The sequence below is a fragment of the Physella acuta genome, unplaced genomic scaffold (assembly GCF_028476545.2).
Source record: "Physella acuta isolate Inbredline_101_S28 unplaced genomic scaffold, ASM2847654v3 ptg001978l, whole genome shotgun sequence".
Taxonomy (NCBI): Eukaryota; Metazoa; Mollusca; class Gastropoda; family Physidae; genus Physella; species Physella acuta.
In genome coordinates this window covers 63,250-76,796 of record NW_026733483.1, presented here as the reverse complement: position 1 = coordinate 76,796, position 13,547 = coordinate 63,250, and the positions used below count along the sequence as shown (strand labels likewise).

Sequence of the window (13,547 nt, the reverse complement as noted above, 5' to 3'; positions counted from 1 at the left end):
CTACACTGTTAATACGCCCTTGATTATATTCCGAAGACCAGTGCACCATTTACTTTGTGTATGTATTTGTTTCTTGAGGTTTTCACTGAAGGTCCTGAGTGTGTTTTGATTTTTTATGGCCTGTACATTTTTCAGCGTTCCATGTCACATGATTCGAACCCATGGAGACTTTCATCAACACACACATTCCTACCAAATCATACAAATATAATATGTCTATTGGATAACAAACAATTGTATGTGCACCCAATAGTCCACATCCTATTAAATCTTCGCCCGTTTTGCCCTCTACCCCCCTCCCCCCCCTCCCCCCCCCCCCCACACACACACAAACTTACGTCTCAACAGATATCGCTAACCCCCATCTAAATTGAGGTGTGCATTTTTAAGTGCGTGTTTAAATTAAGTTTGTTTCATTCTTCCAGAGATTCAAGCTACTCTGGACTTCTCAATAGCTTAACTTTATAATGTTGTATCGTTTCTTAACGTTTTCACTAATGGCGTCACACACTGCTATCTTTAGAGTCAAGTGGACGACATACACAATGAAGTTATTGATTCATTTATTACAGTCATTGCTTGTGGACTCCATAACTGGACAGTCGAGGGAGTGGGTCGCCTCATCATCGTCATTAGCACTCACTAAATATGTTTACATTACACCAGGGTAAATTCAGAAACCATCTAAAGATAGTTCTATTGTTTGCTTCCATCAATTATGTTATAAGTCTAGCATGTGTCATATCAAATTATAAATTCGAACAATTACATTTTTTTTTATTCATACATAGTCATTCATCAACAAAAATAAAAATAAGTTATTTAATCTAATACAAAGATTTAAAAAATAAAAAAACAAAAAATTGGTCGTGTATGATTTTTAATCCTTAAATCCGTACTAACGTCTTAAACAATAATATAACACTAACTAAACAATCACCATAATAAATTATCTAATAATTTAGAGAACAAAATAAAATGGCTGAACGCCAGTTATAATGTATTAGGTAAACCTTCAACAAATTTGCCTTCATCACATCAGCTTGTTTACGATAATTCTCTGACAAGGAACCTTTGCTGCTGGTTTGATGGTTCCATCATACCTTGACTGCTGGTTAGATGGTTCCATTACACCATGACTGGCGCCAATGGGGCTGGGGTAGCCAAGGGCGCCACCCCAGCAGGGGGTGGGGCCGCTGATAGTGGTGCACCTGAGGAGTAGAATTCAAATGTTAACTAACTGCGTGATATGACGTCATGATCCGTAATGTGCGTTTGTTCAATGCACACGACAGATAACTATAACACTCTGAAATAGGCTTATAGACATAGGCCTAGTACCTTCTCAATAAAACCCTGTACCTTTTAATTGTACATTCTCTTCTAGTACCCCCAATAAAGGCACATGCCTAGAACCCTCTAGCTAATGTTTAAAGTCTAAGTGGCCATCTGTGTTGTTCTTCACATGTAGCTACATGTACAAAAATTACGTCACTAGCACACGCATACTATCGCATACATTTAACACGGACATTCAATCAAACAAACCAAATGCACGTGCTTCAAGCACAACCCTGATCCTACCCCCCCCCCACGTACACACGTAAACCCCACTCTTGTACCCCCTACACACCCCCACACAAGAAATCACTCACCGCCTTGTTGTGCTGCTATGGCCTGGTTCATGGCGTGCATGGCACGTTCTGTTATAGCGGCCACTGCCGCGTCTATCTCAGCCTGCGACAGGCCTGCAGGCACACTCACTGCAGTGACAGAACCACTGGCAACGACTTCCGGTACCCTGACGACGGCATCTGTCATTTGAATGGCACCGTGTCATGGTTTGGGGTAAGGCGGACGCTCATAGAAAGGTTTGTTTGAAAATGTTATCACGACACACGACTTTTTTTGTAACTCATTCACACGACAAGGAAGATCTGTCGGGCTTTAAAGTAAACACAGGGGTATGTTGTTTTGTTGCTCTTAAGCTTTGGGCTACAACATGAGTTATCTGAGTTATCTGAGTTATAGATCTACCTAAATTAGACTTTAGGTGAAAGTATTTGTCATGAGGTCTTGTTTGAGTGAGGATGTACTCGAAATATGATTCTAGTCAATGTGAATATTTAGTTTATGTGAGAATCTAGTCAATGTGAGAATTTAGTCAAGTTGATATTCTAGTCAAGGTGAGAATCTAGTCCATGTGAGAATCTAATCAATGTGAGAATCTAGACAATATGAGAATCTAGTCAATGTGAAAATCTAGTCAATATGAGAATCTGGTCAATGTGAGAATAGTGAATTTGAGTATCTAATCAATGTAATGATGTAGTTAATATGCAGACCCTGCGAACTTAATAACCTTGAACTTACCAGCTACTATAGGGGCTGCCGGTGCTGCTGTTGGCTGGACGATAGCTGGTGCAGGTGTAGCTGGTGCTACAGGTGGTGGAGCTGTAGCAACTACCACCACGGTAGCGAGGGTTGGCATAACTGGTGGGGGCGTGGCAGCTACAGGTGCGACAGCTGGAGCCTGAGGTGCAGGTGCTGGTGCTGCAGCAGGTGCTGGTGGGGGATCTTGGGAAGAAAAATTACAATCAAAACAATGCGTGGTCTGTGACTCGTCAGGTCCCAACTAACAGGAAGTCAAAACATTTTTTCTGGCCACCTATTGCTGGAAACACACGTGACAAGATACTATAAATAGAAGTTCATGTTCTAGCATGAGGGGCACTTTGGTCTGAGGCTTCTTGTCGGGAACATATCGTAGCCGACGTGTGGATGTAAACAGAGTTCAGGTATCTCTTCTGAGTGTACTGTCCTCACACCTGGAGAAAGCCCTCCTCCTCCTCCCCACCCCCTCCAGAAAGAAATAGAAAAAATACATAATTTAGGTAGATAAATTATATTTTAACCAGTCTCCGCCCCACTGGGAATTTAAAATATCCCCTGAAGGAAAATGTCAGACATAAACCCTGGCCATAAAATGTTTCCTTCTTCGTTTTTTCGGCGTGGAGGGAAATTAAAGTAGAGTTTATCGTTTTCAGTGACCTCGGCATCTAAAGGTTTCAAGTTTCTGCAAGCTGGATCTACACTCCCAAACTAAATCAGAGTTGGGTGGACTCAGGGATCCGAAGAAAGTCTACCGCCCCCCCCCCCCCAAAATTTCAAGTGCCCCCCCCCCCCCCCCGGAGAAAAAAGTCTGGAAGAAACACTGCTTGCTGGTTAGCAGTCGTGCGCTCTACCACCCAATCACATCATGGGCTGGAGGCAGTGTATCTTGTGTCTCCTTACGAGAACAACAACTGATGCTGTACTCAATTTCTGTCCGTCAAGTGTTAGATAATGTCTGATGTGTACACGAATCAAATTTAAAAAAAAACTGTTTCACTCACCTGGACTGTCCGGGCTTTCCATTTCCATAAAAGGAAAGCCCATCATTCCTCCCATCATCCCTCCCATCATTCCGTGCATGCCGCCCATCATGCCGTGCATACCTCCCATAATTCCAGGCATACCTCCTCCCATCATCACTGAGAAAAAATTCCATTAAAATATGTAAACTTTGCAACATATTTATCTTTTAATTTCATACATTTGGTGGTTGTTTTTTTTTTAATCCCGAAAGTTGATCTTACGGTAATTAGACTGGTTCAAATGAGTTCATTTTATTTACGTTAAAAATAAACCACATTTTATGCGGGATGTTACGAAATATTGACACGACTATATAAAGGTAAGACAGGTGCCTGTAAGGGTCATGTAAATTTAAAATACCACTGTGTGCCGTTTTCTTTGAAGAGTTGAAAATAGATCTGTTGCACTTTTGTTTCGCTCCTGCCCTTTTATAGCTGACCTTTGAACTTGCTCAAAATACCAGTATAGAAGTTTATGTATTTGTTTTATGTTGCGTACCGAGGGCTGATAAGGTGTGGACTATAGACGAACATTTTCCGGGAGGGGAAGGGGGATTGTATTATATTGCTGGCATTTTTGTTTTTAGATTAAACGAATGGCCTATATATGGATTGCGTCATTTTGAATAAGAACCCATGAAATAAGGCTCTATACTAAAAATGATTAAAACCAGAACATTCGAGAAGAGATGAAGTTTAGCTATTGGTTAAAGAGAAAATGTAATTTTTGTTGCGCAACAGCCTCCTCTTGATCATGTGAAATATGTAACTCCGTGTCGTCTTATAAAGCACGTACATACACATATATCATACAAATATAGGCGGTTATGGATGGTAGCTTGGCTGTAGTGGATGGTAGCTAGGCTGTAGTGGATGGTACTTAGATGTGGTAGATGGTAGGTTGGTGGATGGTAGCTAGACTTTGGTGGATGGTAGCTAGACTTTGGTGGATGGTAGGTAGGTGTTTGGATGGGTGCCGCCCACATTCAACTGCTAATGCAAAAATCACCTGACACTGCAGTTAATTCTACCGACTTTAGACCAGCTCGTCGAAACAAAGCCATATAACACTAGACAATGGTTTGTGGCTTTCCCTGGCAACGCCTGGTACCCAAAAAAAAAAAAATGACAAATATAAGTTTCATATGATATACAATTATCCTTCCATTGTTGTGGGCATGAAACCAACTTTGACTGCAGGCTAAAACACGATCTTGACCTATAGCATATTTCCTATATCCTAGGCTACTTATAAAGCCTTCACAGTCGGAAAAGAAACTAATCTAAGCGTGTGCCGTTTCAACCATTCAAACTACTGATCTGAATTCCAAAATGGCTTTCTTAACAAAACCGCCCCGTATATATATATATATATATATATATATATATATATATATATATATATATATATATATATATATATATATATATATATATATATATATATATATATATATATATATATATTTATATATATACATACCTACATATCTAAGTGTGTATGTACTTGTGTGTTTGTATGTTTGCATGTTGTGGTGCTTCGGTTGCCCAACTTCAAAAGGTACCAGATGAAATACTATTTGTGTTAGAAAACATAAATTAACAAAAACAAATGGCAGCCAAACTTCTGGTCAGTGCTAATAGTAACAGCAGTCACCGGGTACCTTTTGCAGTACGGAGCCACCTATCTGCCACCACTAACTACACTAAGAAAATAACTTTTTAAAAAAAACCTAAACGAACAAGTGTTGTAAATACTTTTATTATTTAAATGTGAAATATATAGACAATGTCAAGCAGTTAAATACACATAGGTACGTTTCTTGAACTAGTTTTACAGTGTTGATCCGTTGATGGAAAGACAAAGTCAATACAAAGGCAACACAATTTCAACCAGAATAATACAGCGAACATTCATTTAAATAGAGGGACTAAATTGAGTTATGACAGAATGGCATTTTTTTTTACAAATATTACCCAGCACTACTGTAATTAATTAGTGTTATAATAAATATTACATTCCTTTAACTTTAATAATATTTAATTTTTAGATAGTGTTAAGATAAAAAAAATGTGGGGAAAAATATAATTTAACGTTTTGCACGTAAATAAGTGTTTGTTTTTAAACTATAGAATTGAACTGTTAAAAATCTGGCCAGTAATATATTGTTGTAAACAGAGTTTGGATACGATGAAAACTAGATCTAGTAGCTAGTGATGGCAGATAGCAAGCGTTGGTTTGTTGGTATTTCTTCGCGTTAAGGCGATTTCAGTCGAGGCAGACCAAACGATGATTACGTCATCTGTCAGATTAAAGCTTGATGGTGGGGGAAATGACGCTGCTTATTTAGGATTAAACTGTGGCAGGTTGGCTTGTTGCAGCTGTTAAAATAATAAATGTTTAGCCTGTAAATTTCGTTAGTGATGAATGAACAAAAAAAATTAAAAAGCGAATTTTTAGAAAAAGAAAAACACCTGGCCAAGCTTTAAATTATTGCTAGATGCATAGGAAATAGGTCTAAAGCTGGCTTAGGCCTTAACATGACTTGCTAGATGCCAGAAAAAACTACGAGCACAAAGCCAAAAGAAAATCTCCTATAGGTAATATTATTTCTAATTGTTTACCTTACACCCATATATATTAGTACAAAATAATATTATTTTTAAAAACATCACAATAAAAGTTAGATAAAAACGAAACAATATGTTTAAAAAATAAAAATGTGGTTACTAGCATAATTTGTTAAAAATTATTTCAATGATCGTTCGTAAACGTCTTTAAAAATCTTAAGAGGGCAGGGGGAAGGTCTACGTTTTTTTTTTTTTTTTTTTTTTTTTTTTTTTTTTTGCGAAGATAAAAAAGCTGACGGGGGTAGGGTTAAAAAAAATAAGTTGACGCCATTTATGGGCGACGCATGTACAATTATCTTTTTCCATCAGTCAATATATTGTTTATATTCTACCAAGATGTATTTGGCAATATATAAATAATCTAACATTTCTTACAATTCCTTTTTTTTTAATTCTAAACTGCTGTAAAGAGAATTAATTAAATGGGTGGTCTAACTCACTTGGATTGCCATAGCCCATGTTCTGCATGCCTCCCATCATCCCAGCATTTCCCATGCCTTGCATTCCACCCATCATGCCTGCTCCTCCCATGCCTTGAGTGCCTCCCATGCCTTGAGTGCCTCCCATCATGCCAGTGCCTCCCATCATGCCAGTGCCTCCCATCCCTCCCATGCTATAATGCTGGTCCATATATCCAGCCATTCCTCCTGCCTGTCCCATCTGGCCTGCCATCACGTCTTGGTGGCCAGATAAAACGCCGTTTTGTAAGCCAACTTGAGCTGTGCCACTTGCCGCCATTGTAATCTGCCCTTGGCTCGGCTGTCCTACAGACACACCTGCTGTCGAGGCCACGGGAGCTGTAGACATAGGAGCAGGCTGCTGGCTAGCGGACAGCTGCTGACCTACTTGTGCCTGGTTCCCGGATGTTGCTTGATAATCTTGTACCGTCTGGCTGGGACCCATCGCTGGGTGCTGCGCAAGAAGAGGTTCAGAGGTCAACACACTCCCCTGTGCAGGAGATTCAAAAGCTGACAAAGACATGGATGACGCGCCTTGTGACGTAGCTGGCGGGGTTCTGGTTAGAACAAGATCAGCTCTGGTAAGACTGGAATCGGAGAAGCTTCGTGGCGAACCTGCATCGACAGATACTCTGCTACTTGCTGCATCAGCAGAACTACGGCCGTAAGCTGCATCAGACGCACCTCTGCTGAACATCGCGTCTTGAGGGTGTCGGCTGAGAAGTGCATCAGATGGCCCTCCTGTGAGATAGCTCTCGGGTGGGCCGCCAGCGAGGAAGTTCTCGCGAGCATAGCCAGCAGCTTGTGAAAAAGATGGTTCGTTCATGTACTGCCCTCGGCCGTAGGACTGATCTTGCAGGCCAAAACCCCCCGAGTTGGATTGAACCGAGTTGGCGTTCATGTCATAGGCGGTCTGTGAGGGGGATGGGCGTCTTTCGGAGCGTGGCGGGTCAAAGTATTGGCCTTGTTGTGGGTAGTCCCTCGTCTGTGGGCGTGGTCTGGACTGTTGGATGTCGTACGGGTCACGCCGAGATGGCTGGTCGTAGGGCTGTTGGTCGAACTGTGAGGGGTACTGCCCGTCCTGGGGGTACTGCCCGTCCTGGGGGTACCGCCCGTCCTGGGGGTACCGCTGATCTTTTATCTGCTGTTGTTGAGACATGCGTTGTCTTGGTTGGGTCTGTCTGCGTGGACTTTGTACCAGAGGGTCGTCAAGGTTCGGATCTTGAAGCTGTCTAGACTGAGACGGCCTACGTTGTGACTGTGGCATTTGATCGTCTATCATTGAGAGGTTCGGATCTCGAAACTGTCGCATCTGAGATGGTCTACGCTGTGGCTGTTTTAGTGGATCCTCTAGCATTGAAAGGTTCGGATCTCGAAGCTGACGTAGATCAGACGGTCTGCGTTGAGTCAGCGGTTCCTCTAGCGTGTCTTGCAGCTGGCGCAGCTGTGACTGTCTGCGTTGTGCATTGACCGTCGGCTGCTCGAGGTTTGAAGGAGCCGGGTCTTGCAGCTGCCGCAGCTGGAGCTGTATCTGCTGTTGCTGCTCCAGAAGTGACTTCTGTCTCTGCCGTTGCAGACGAGCGGCGCTCAAATCTTGCACGTTGTCGCCTGCTGGAAACAGATAAAAACTCAACTGTCATGACTGAAAGTTCAAAGGTCAAGTCATGCATAAACTAACTCCTACATTCACATTCTTTATTTTCCGTTCACCGAAATTTCGTATATTACTTCTTTAAGGCTTGTTATGTCCCCATCTAAAATTCTCATAATTCTTTTAAAATAAGTCTTTGATTACATTATGTGTGTATTGTACAGCACAGCTTTAAAAAAACTGAAATAAAAAAATAAAAATAAAAAAAACGGCATGGCTTAGAATTTTTGAAAGTCGAGGATAAATTGACAGGGCTGGAGGTTCGCATCCATCAGACTCAGCCCTGACGTCTGCTAACACACTTAGGTTAATGGGGCGACAATTTATGACACTATCTCGTTCAAGGGACCGTCTCCTACCTCTCCCTCGATACCTTTCCCGCCAATTTGTAGGCGCGTATAAAAACCGACTATTTTTAAAACGGTGTGTCTATTTACCGCACGTTTCAACGTCGGTGCTATTCTCGTACATGTAAATATTTAAATAGATTTACATTAATGATATATTTTCTGTCATTTTGTGGCATGATTCTGATATTTTTGTAAAAAAATATTTTACAGCAAATGGGATTGAGATTTTTTTTTAACTGCGAAACAAACAAAATGAAAAAAATGTTTAATCAACATTTTTTTTTTATTTTTTTTTTTTAAATTACAGAATTACTAAGTTGCCTCCTATAAATTTGTTCGAATCTTTCATGAAAAAATAATTAGAATGGCTTTAGATTATCTACATCAAATTATTGCTTCCAACCTGGGTTTTTTTTGTTTTGTGTTTTTGTTAATGTGAGGTTTAATTATTTTGTCATATCTACTTTAAATCAGTGGCGTATCTTGCTTTCAAGTACTGCCCTGCGGATGCCCCTCCCCGGGAAGAAAGTATATATATATATATATATATATATATATATATATATATATATATATATATATATATATATATATATATATATATATATATATATATATGCCCCCCCCCCCATCCCAAATATACAAGTAACCGCTCTGAATAATAGCCTGCATAAATCTTACTTTTTAAAACAATTTATTTTATACACTGTTTTTAAAAAATCAAAGTTTTCAACGTCCAAGAGCGCTGTTCGTATGGCTATAACACAATTTCCTCAATACCTCGGCTATTACAGTCTAAGCCGGGGCTCATTTGCTTAAAGGCTAAATCACAAGGGCAGACAAATGATGAGAAGACAAGGGACTGAACTTACTGTCAGATTTGATAGATTGCTGTAAACTAGGAACAAGCTGAAAGATTAAAAGAAAAAAATGTCAGTATTGTGTCTAAAATATTCAAGCAAGCGTGTGGAACATTAATATTTTAATTTTACAAGCTTTTAAATTGTTTTCACATTCTAGATAGGGTATTTGAAAATATGATTTCCAGTAATTGGTGTTTTCTTATAGTCAGGAATCTTTATTTCAATGACCTGAAATAATGGTTCCCTTTTCAAACCTGACTGTCAATGGGGCAAGTGAAGTAGAGTTCACCTGTTTCTGTATCCTCGATATATGAGAGGTTAGTGTTGTCAGCAGTACGCCCAGCCGCCTTTACTTTCCCTAACGTAATCAGAGCTGGGTGGACTCAGGGACGTTCTACTGACTTGAACCAGGAAAGGAACTCGAGACTTTCGGGATAGCAGTCTAGTAGTATAACAGTCTAGCGCTCTACCACTAGGCCACGCCGTCCCCGAAACTACCATGCTATTCAACACTCCCCAAACTTACAACAGGTAGTGAAGTCAGATTTTTGTTTCAATCGTTTATTGAAAGATACCTAACTTCCAACAGAAAAACATATTACTCTATCTTGTCTGGTTGGTTACATTGTATATTGTCCCTTTAATCAGGCTTTAATTCGGTCTATTCGCTCCTTGCAAAAATGGCATCACATTCATGGGGTAGGGGCGTCAAATTTTTGAGACAAGGGTGGGCGTGAGGTAGAAAACGTGTGGTATCATAAATTTCGTTATAAAAAGAAAAAACCAAAACAGCAGTTATTTCGCATATTATTTAAAAATTATTTTTTGTCAATTGAAAGTGAGCAGTTTGCCTAATCTCGTAATTAAGTTTAGAATAGAAATGTGTGTTTTAAACAGGAAAATTGTGGTTTGGGCGGGATGGGGTGGAGGGGGGGTAGGTCAAAGAGTGGCGCCATTTTATGGGAAGGTTCAGACTTCTGTAAGGTTTTGTGACAACAAAGAATGGCAAAAGACGTGACGTCATTTACAGACGACACATAAGCCTTTCTTGTCCTGATTTTAGGTAGAGGACCTTAACACTCTGAACGCTCCTTGCTTGGGCCTATTTTTAGTAATGAGCACACGTTGCTAAGGCCTAACTTTAGTAATGAGCACACGTTGCTAAGGCCTAACTTTTATATGAGCACACGTTGCTAAGGCCTAACTTTTATATGAGCACACGTTGCTAAGGCCTAACTTTTATATGAGCACACGTTGCTAAGGCCTAACTTTTATATGAGCACACGTTGCTAAGGCCTAACTTTTATATGAGCACACGTTGCTAAGGCCTAACTTTTATATGAGCACACGTTGCTAAGGCCTAACTTTTGTTGTGAGCACATCTCGGATGGCCCTAGCTGTTAGCTGTGAGAAAATATTTACCTGTGAAGCCGGTAGACTGGCCAGGCGCAGACGACTTATATCGTCCAGAAATGGCCGCGAAAACCTCTGTGAAACATAACTCAGTGTGAGTCAATGATGTCACCAGAACGTGCTCATCTACGTTCTAATGTTTGTTTAGTCGCTCTCTCGCTCACTGGGTGTTAGTCCAGTCACCAGCCCCGCCCCCACGCCCTGGGGCAGGGCTCATTCATATAGCACACCTGTTTGTCTTAGACATGTCAACTAAAGATAGACATTACCTGTTGGTATCTGGCAGCATTGAGCTGGGAGCCTGATACAGGTGCGCCGACCGCGTCTAGAAAAAATGTTGGTGAAAAAAAGTGTTGGTATTAACAAATTCTGCTTACACTACAGTTGATAACATTTGAGAAATTTGATCATCAAATAGATAGAGGAAGTGGACCTTAACGCCAAGAATCGTCTACATTTATTGTTGTTGTATTTTTTTTAAGGGGAGTCTGTTTTGGAAAAATAGGACAAAGTTTCTGACCGTCATAGACGTTTATCAAGTAAAGGCGGCTGGGCATAATGTTGACCAAACTATCCCTTCATATGTCGAGGTTACTGAAACAGATGAACTCTACTTCATCTGCCCCTTGTGACTTTGGCACGAACAGGAAAAGATGTTGATAGACTCTTGTCAGGAAAGAGATGCAGAAACAATTCTAATCCCAGAGCTTCATTGTTCAATAGAATAAATAGAAAGTTGGCTAGTTCAGACAAGTTAGGAAGTCTGTAAAAAAAAGATCCCCCCCCCCCCCATCCCGATCTATTCAACTTCTAGTGTTCGCTGCACCAATGCATGAGATGAGAATTTTTAAATATTTCAGCGACTACTTGAATACATTAGATATTAAACGTCTTTGCCTTTCCAAATGTATTCGTTTATTCAATATATACGACTGTGCGATAAATTGTGCTCACACCCCACACAAAACAAAGGTTCCAGAGTTACTCAAGTCAGTACTCACATTGTCGTCTGTTGAACTGGGCGCCAACACCCAGACAGCAAAGAGCCAGCAGTATACGGCTAAGGATGGAACCTGATGTCTTCATGACCTAATTTTTTTTTCAAACTGTTGCCAACAAAAGAGATTTAGTACCGAGAAATCCAACTTCAAAGCTGAAAAACAAAATTATAAAATGAATTAGTCAGAAATGTTAACTTCATTCAGTAACTTAAATTTAAAAGACGTTTGTAGTTTTTTTGTTTGTTTTTTTTTTAAATGTGGTATATTGAAAGTCAATATTCAATATTTTATCTCTCTTAAAGTTTCAGCAAACCGTTTTTCCTACAAGAAACCGTTTTAAAATTTGTAATTTATGGTTCTATTTATCCTTTTATTTGTCCAAAGATATTACAATATTTAAAATTAAACTTAAACACCACAAAAATGCTAAAACTTCACATCCTTCAAATACCTCGCACTTCTTTTCTATATGACGCGTTCTAATCAGTGTCCTCACTATTCATTACAAAAATGTATTGAGTCGTTTTTGTTTTTCCAAATGCCGACGAAGGTAATATACACTAATTAGCGTTTTAAAATTATAACTTGTTTTCCTCTTACTGTTTTCGGAACTAAGTCTAAGTTTGAGTCTCTCTAGAATTCAACATTTAAAATGTTTAAAGTAGGCCTTCTAATTAAAAAAAAGGAGAAACTCAATTTTCTATTGTGGTAAAATGCTTATAAAGGTGTATATTAAAATAAATTTCTTTTTAAAAAAATTGAACGTTTCAAATTATAATTTACTTTATATTTTCAGTTTGTTTTTTAATGTATTTACCCGAAAGTGGTTTACTTTAATAAAAAAACATCCTTAAAATCCTATTTCTAATTTTACCAGTAAGATTTTATCTTTTAATTTCTACCTGATAATTAATTTATTTCCACGTGTGGACAGATATAATAAACAAACTCCAATCTCATATCACATAAACATGCCTTGACAAGATCACCAGCCCGTCATTCATTCAACTCCCAACACACAAACCGCTACTTACAAGATACTAATTGCACATCTCCAGGGAAACCCAAGTGTTCAGCGCCGATCTCCTCGTAGGTCAGCCTCATAAAACGACACGGGCTATCTGAGAGGACAAATTACATCTGCCATTCGCGGACGGGTGAACAGGAAAAAGGACCGAAAAAAGATTTGTGGGGCGGTCATATAGTCATTGTTGCCGATCCTAGCGTGCTGTCAGGGCTAGAGCCCCTCCTGATCCCGTGGAGGTGGTGACAGGGGGACCGGGGGGACGGGGGGGGGGGGGGGGAACAGGGGCGTCAGTTTTGACGGCTGATCACTGGATGCGTTTTTCACTGTATGACAAGGTTTACTCATGTGGTGGATGTGTACCTTTGCACGCATACATACATACATATATATATATATATATATATATATATATATATATATATATATATATATATATATATATATATATATAATCATGTGTGTGTGAATATTTATGAGTGATTTTGTCAGCGTTTTAAAAATAAACTTAGTTATCTTCTCTTGACTTTTGGACATAACACAAATGTAAGAAAAGGCTCAGCATTAGCCGCCTTTTGGTTTAAAGATATGTTATACAACATACAACTGTAAATACGCTTGGGACAACAAGCAAACTGCATCTTCTCGCATCTTGTTTTATTTGGGAAAAATATTATTTTGAATTGTGTATTCGCCCACAGCAGAGTTTCTTCCAGGCGTCTGATCGCCCCCGAACGACA

General features: G+C 39.6%; 2 protein-coding genes across 3 annotated transcripts; both read right to left on the bottom strand.

Moving 5' to 3' along the window:
- Positions 1-1,128: 1,128 nt before the first annotated feature.
- On the bottom strand, positions 1,129-3,528 carry LOC131931477 (calphotin-like). Its single transcript, XM_059288288.1, has 4 exons — positions 3,396-3,528; positions 2,374-2,577; positions 1,656-1,814; positions 1,129-1,211 (listed from the first exon to the last, which is right to left on the bottom strand). The coding sequence occupies exons 1-4, from the start codon at positions 3,526-3,528 to the stop codon at positions 1,129-1,131; spliced, it is 579 nt and encodes a 192-aa protein (XP_059144271.1).
- A 1,911-nt stretch (positions 3,529-5,439) lies between these two features.
- Positions 5,440-12,944, bottom strand: LOC131931473 (AT-rich interactive domain-containing protein 1A-like). 2 transcript variants are annotated; one of them, XM_059288283.1, is made up of 7 exons: positions 12,818-12,944; positions 11,784-11,935; positions 11,052-11,107; positions 10,792-10,857; positions 9,379-9,415; positions 6,488-8,116; positions 5,440-5,798 (listed from the first exon to the last, which is right to left on the bottom strand). In XM_059288283.1, exons 2-7 carry the CDS (start codon positions 11,866-11,868, stop codon positions 5,770-5,772), a joined length of 1,902 nt encoding a protein of 633 aa, XP_059144266.1. In that variant the 5' UTR covers positions 11,869-11,935; positions 12,818-12,944; the 3' UTR covers positions 5,440-5,769. The 2 variants fall into 2 exon arrangements, with proteins under 2 accessions (XP_059144266.1, XP_059144267.1); XM_059288284.1 differs by lacking the exon at positions 10,792-10,857.
- Positions 12,945-13,547: the final 603 nt, after the last annotated feature.

Excerpts from the sequence above, each read along its gene's own strand:
- LOC131931477 (XM_059288288.1), bottom strand. The coding sequence starts at position 3,528 with ATGGGAGGAGGTATGCCTGGAATTATGGGAGGTATGCACGGCATGATG. Across the intron at positions 2,578-3,395 it reads GGAAAGCCCGGACAGTCCAG|ATCCCCCACCAGCACCTGCT; the intron begins GTGAGTGAAACA and ends TTTCTTCCCAAG. Across the intron at positions 1,815-2,373 it reads GGCAGCCCCTATAGTAGCTG|ATGCCGTCGTCAGGGTACCG; the intron begins GTAAGTTCAAGG and ends TTCAAATGACAG.
- LOC131931473 (XM_059288283.1), bottom strand. The coding sequence starts at position 11,868 with ATGAAGACATCAGGTTCCATCCTTAGCCGTATACTGCTGGCTCTTTGC. Across the intron at positions 10,858-11,051 it reads ATGCTGCCAGATACCAACAG|AGGTTTTCGCGGCCATTTCT; the intron begins GTAATGTCTATC and ends TATGTTTCACAG. Across the intron at positions 5,799-6,487 it reads CATGGGCTATGGCAATCCAA|CTGCAACAAGCCAACCTGCC; the intron begins GTGAGTTAGACC and ends TTATTTTAACAG.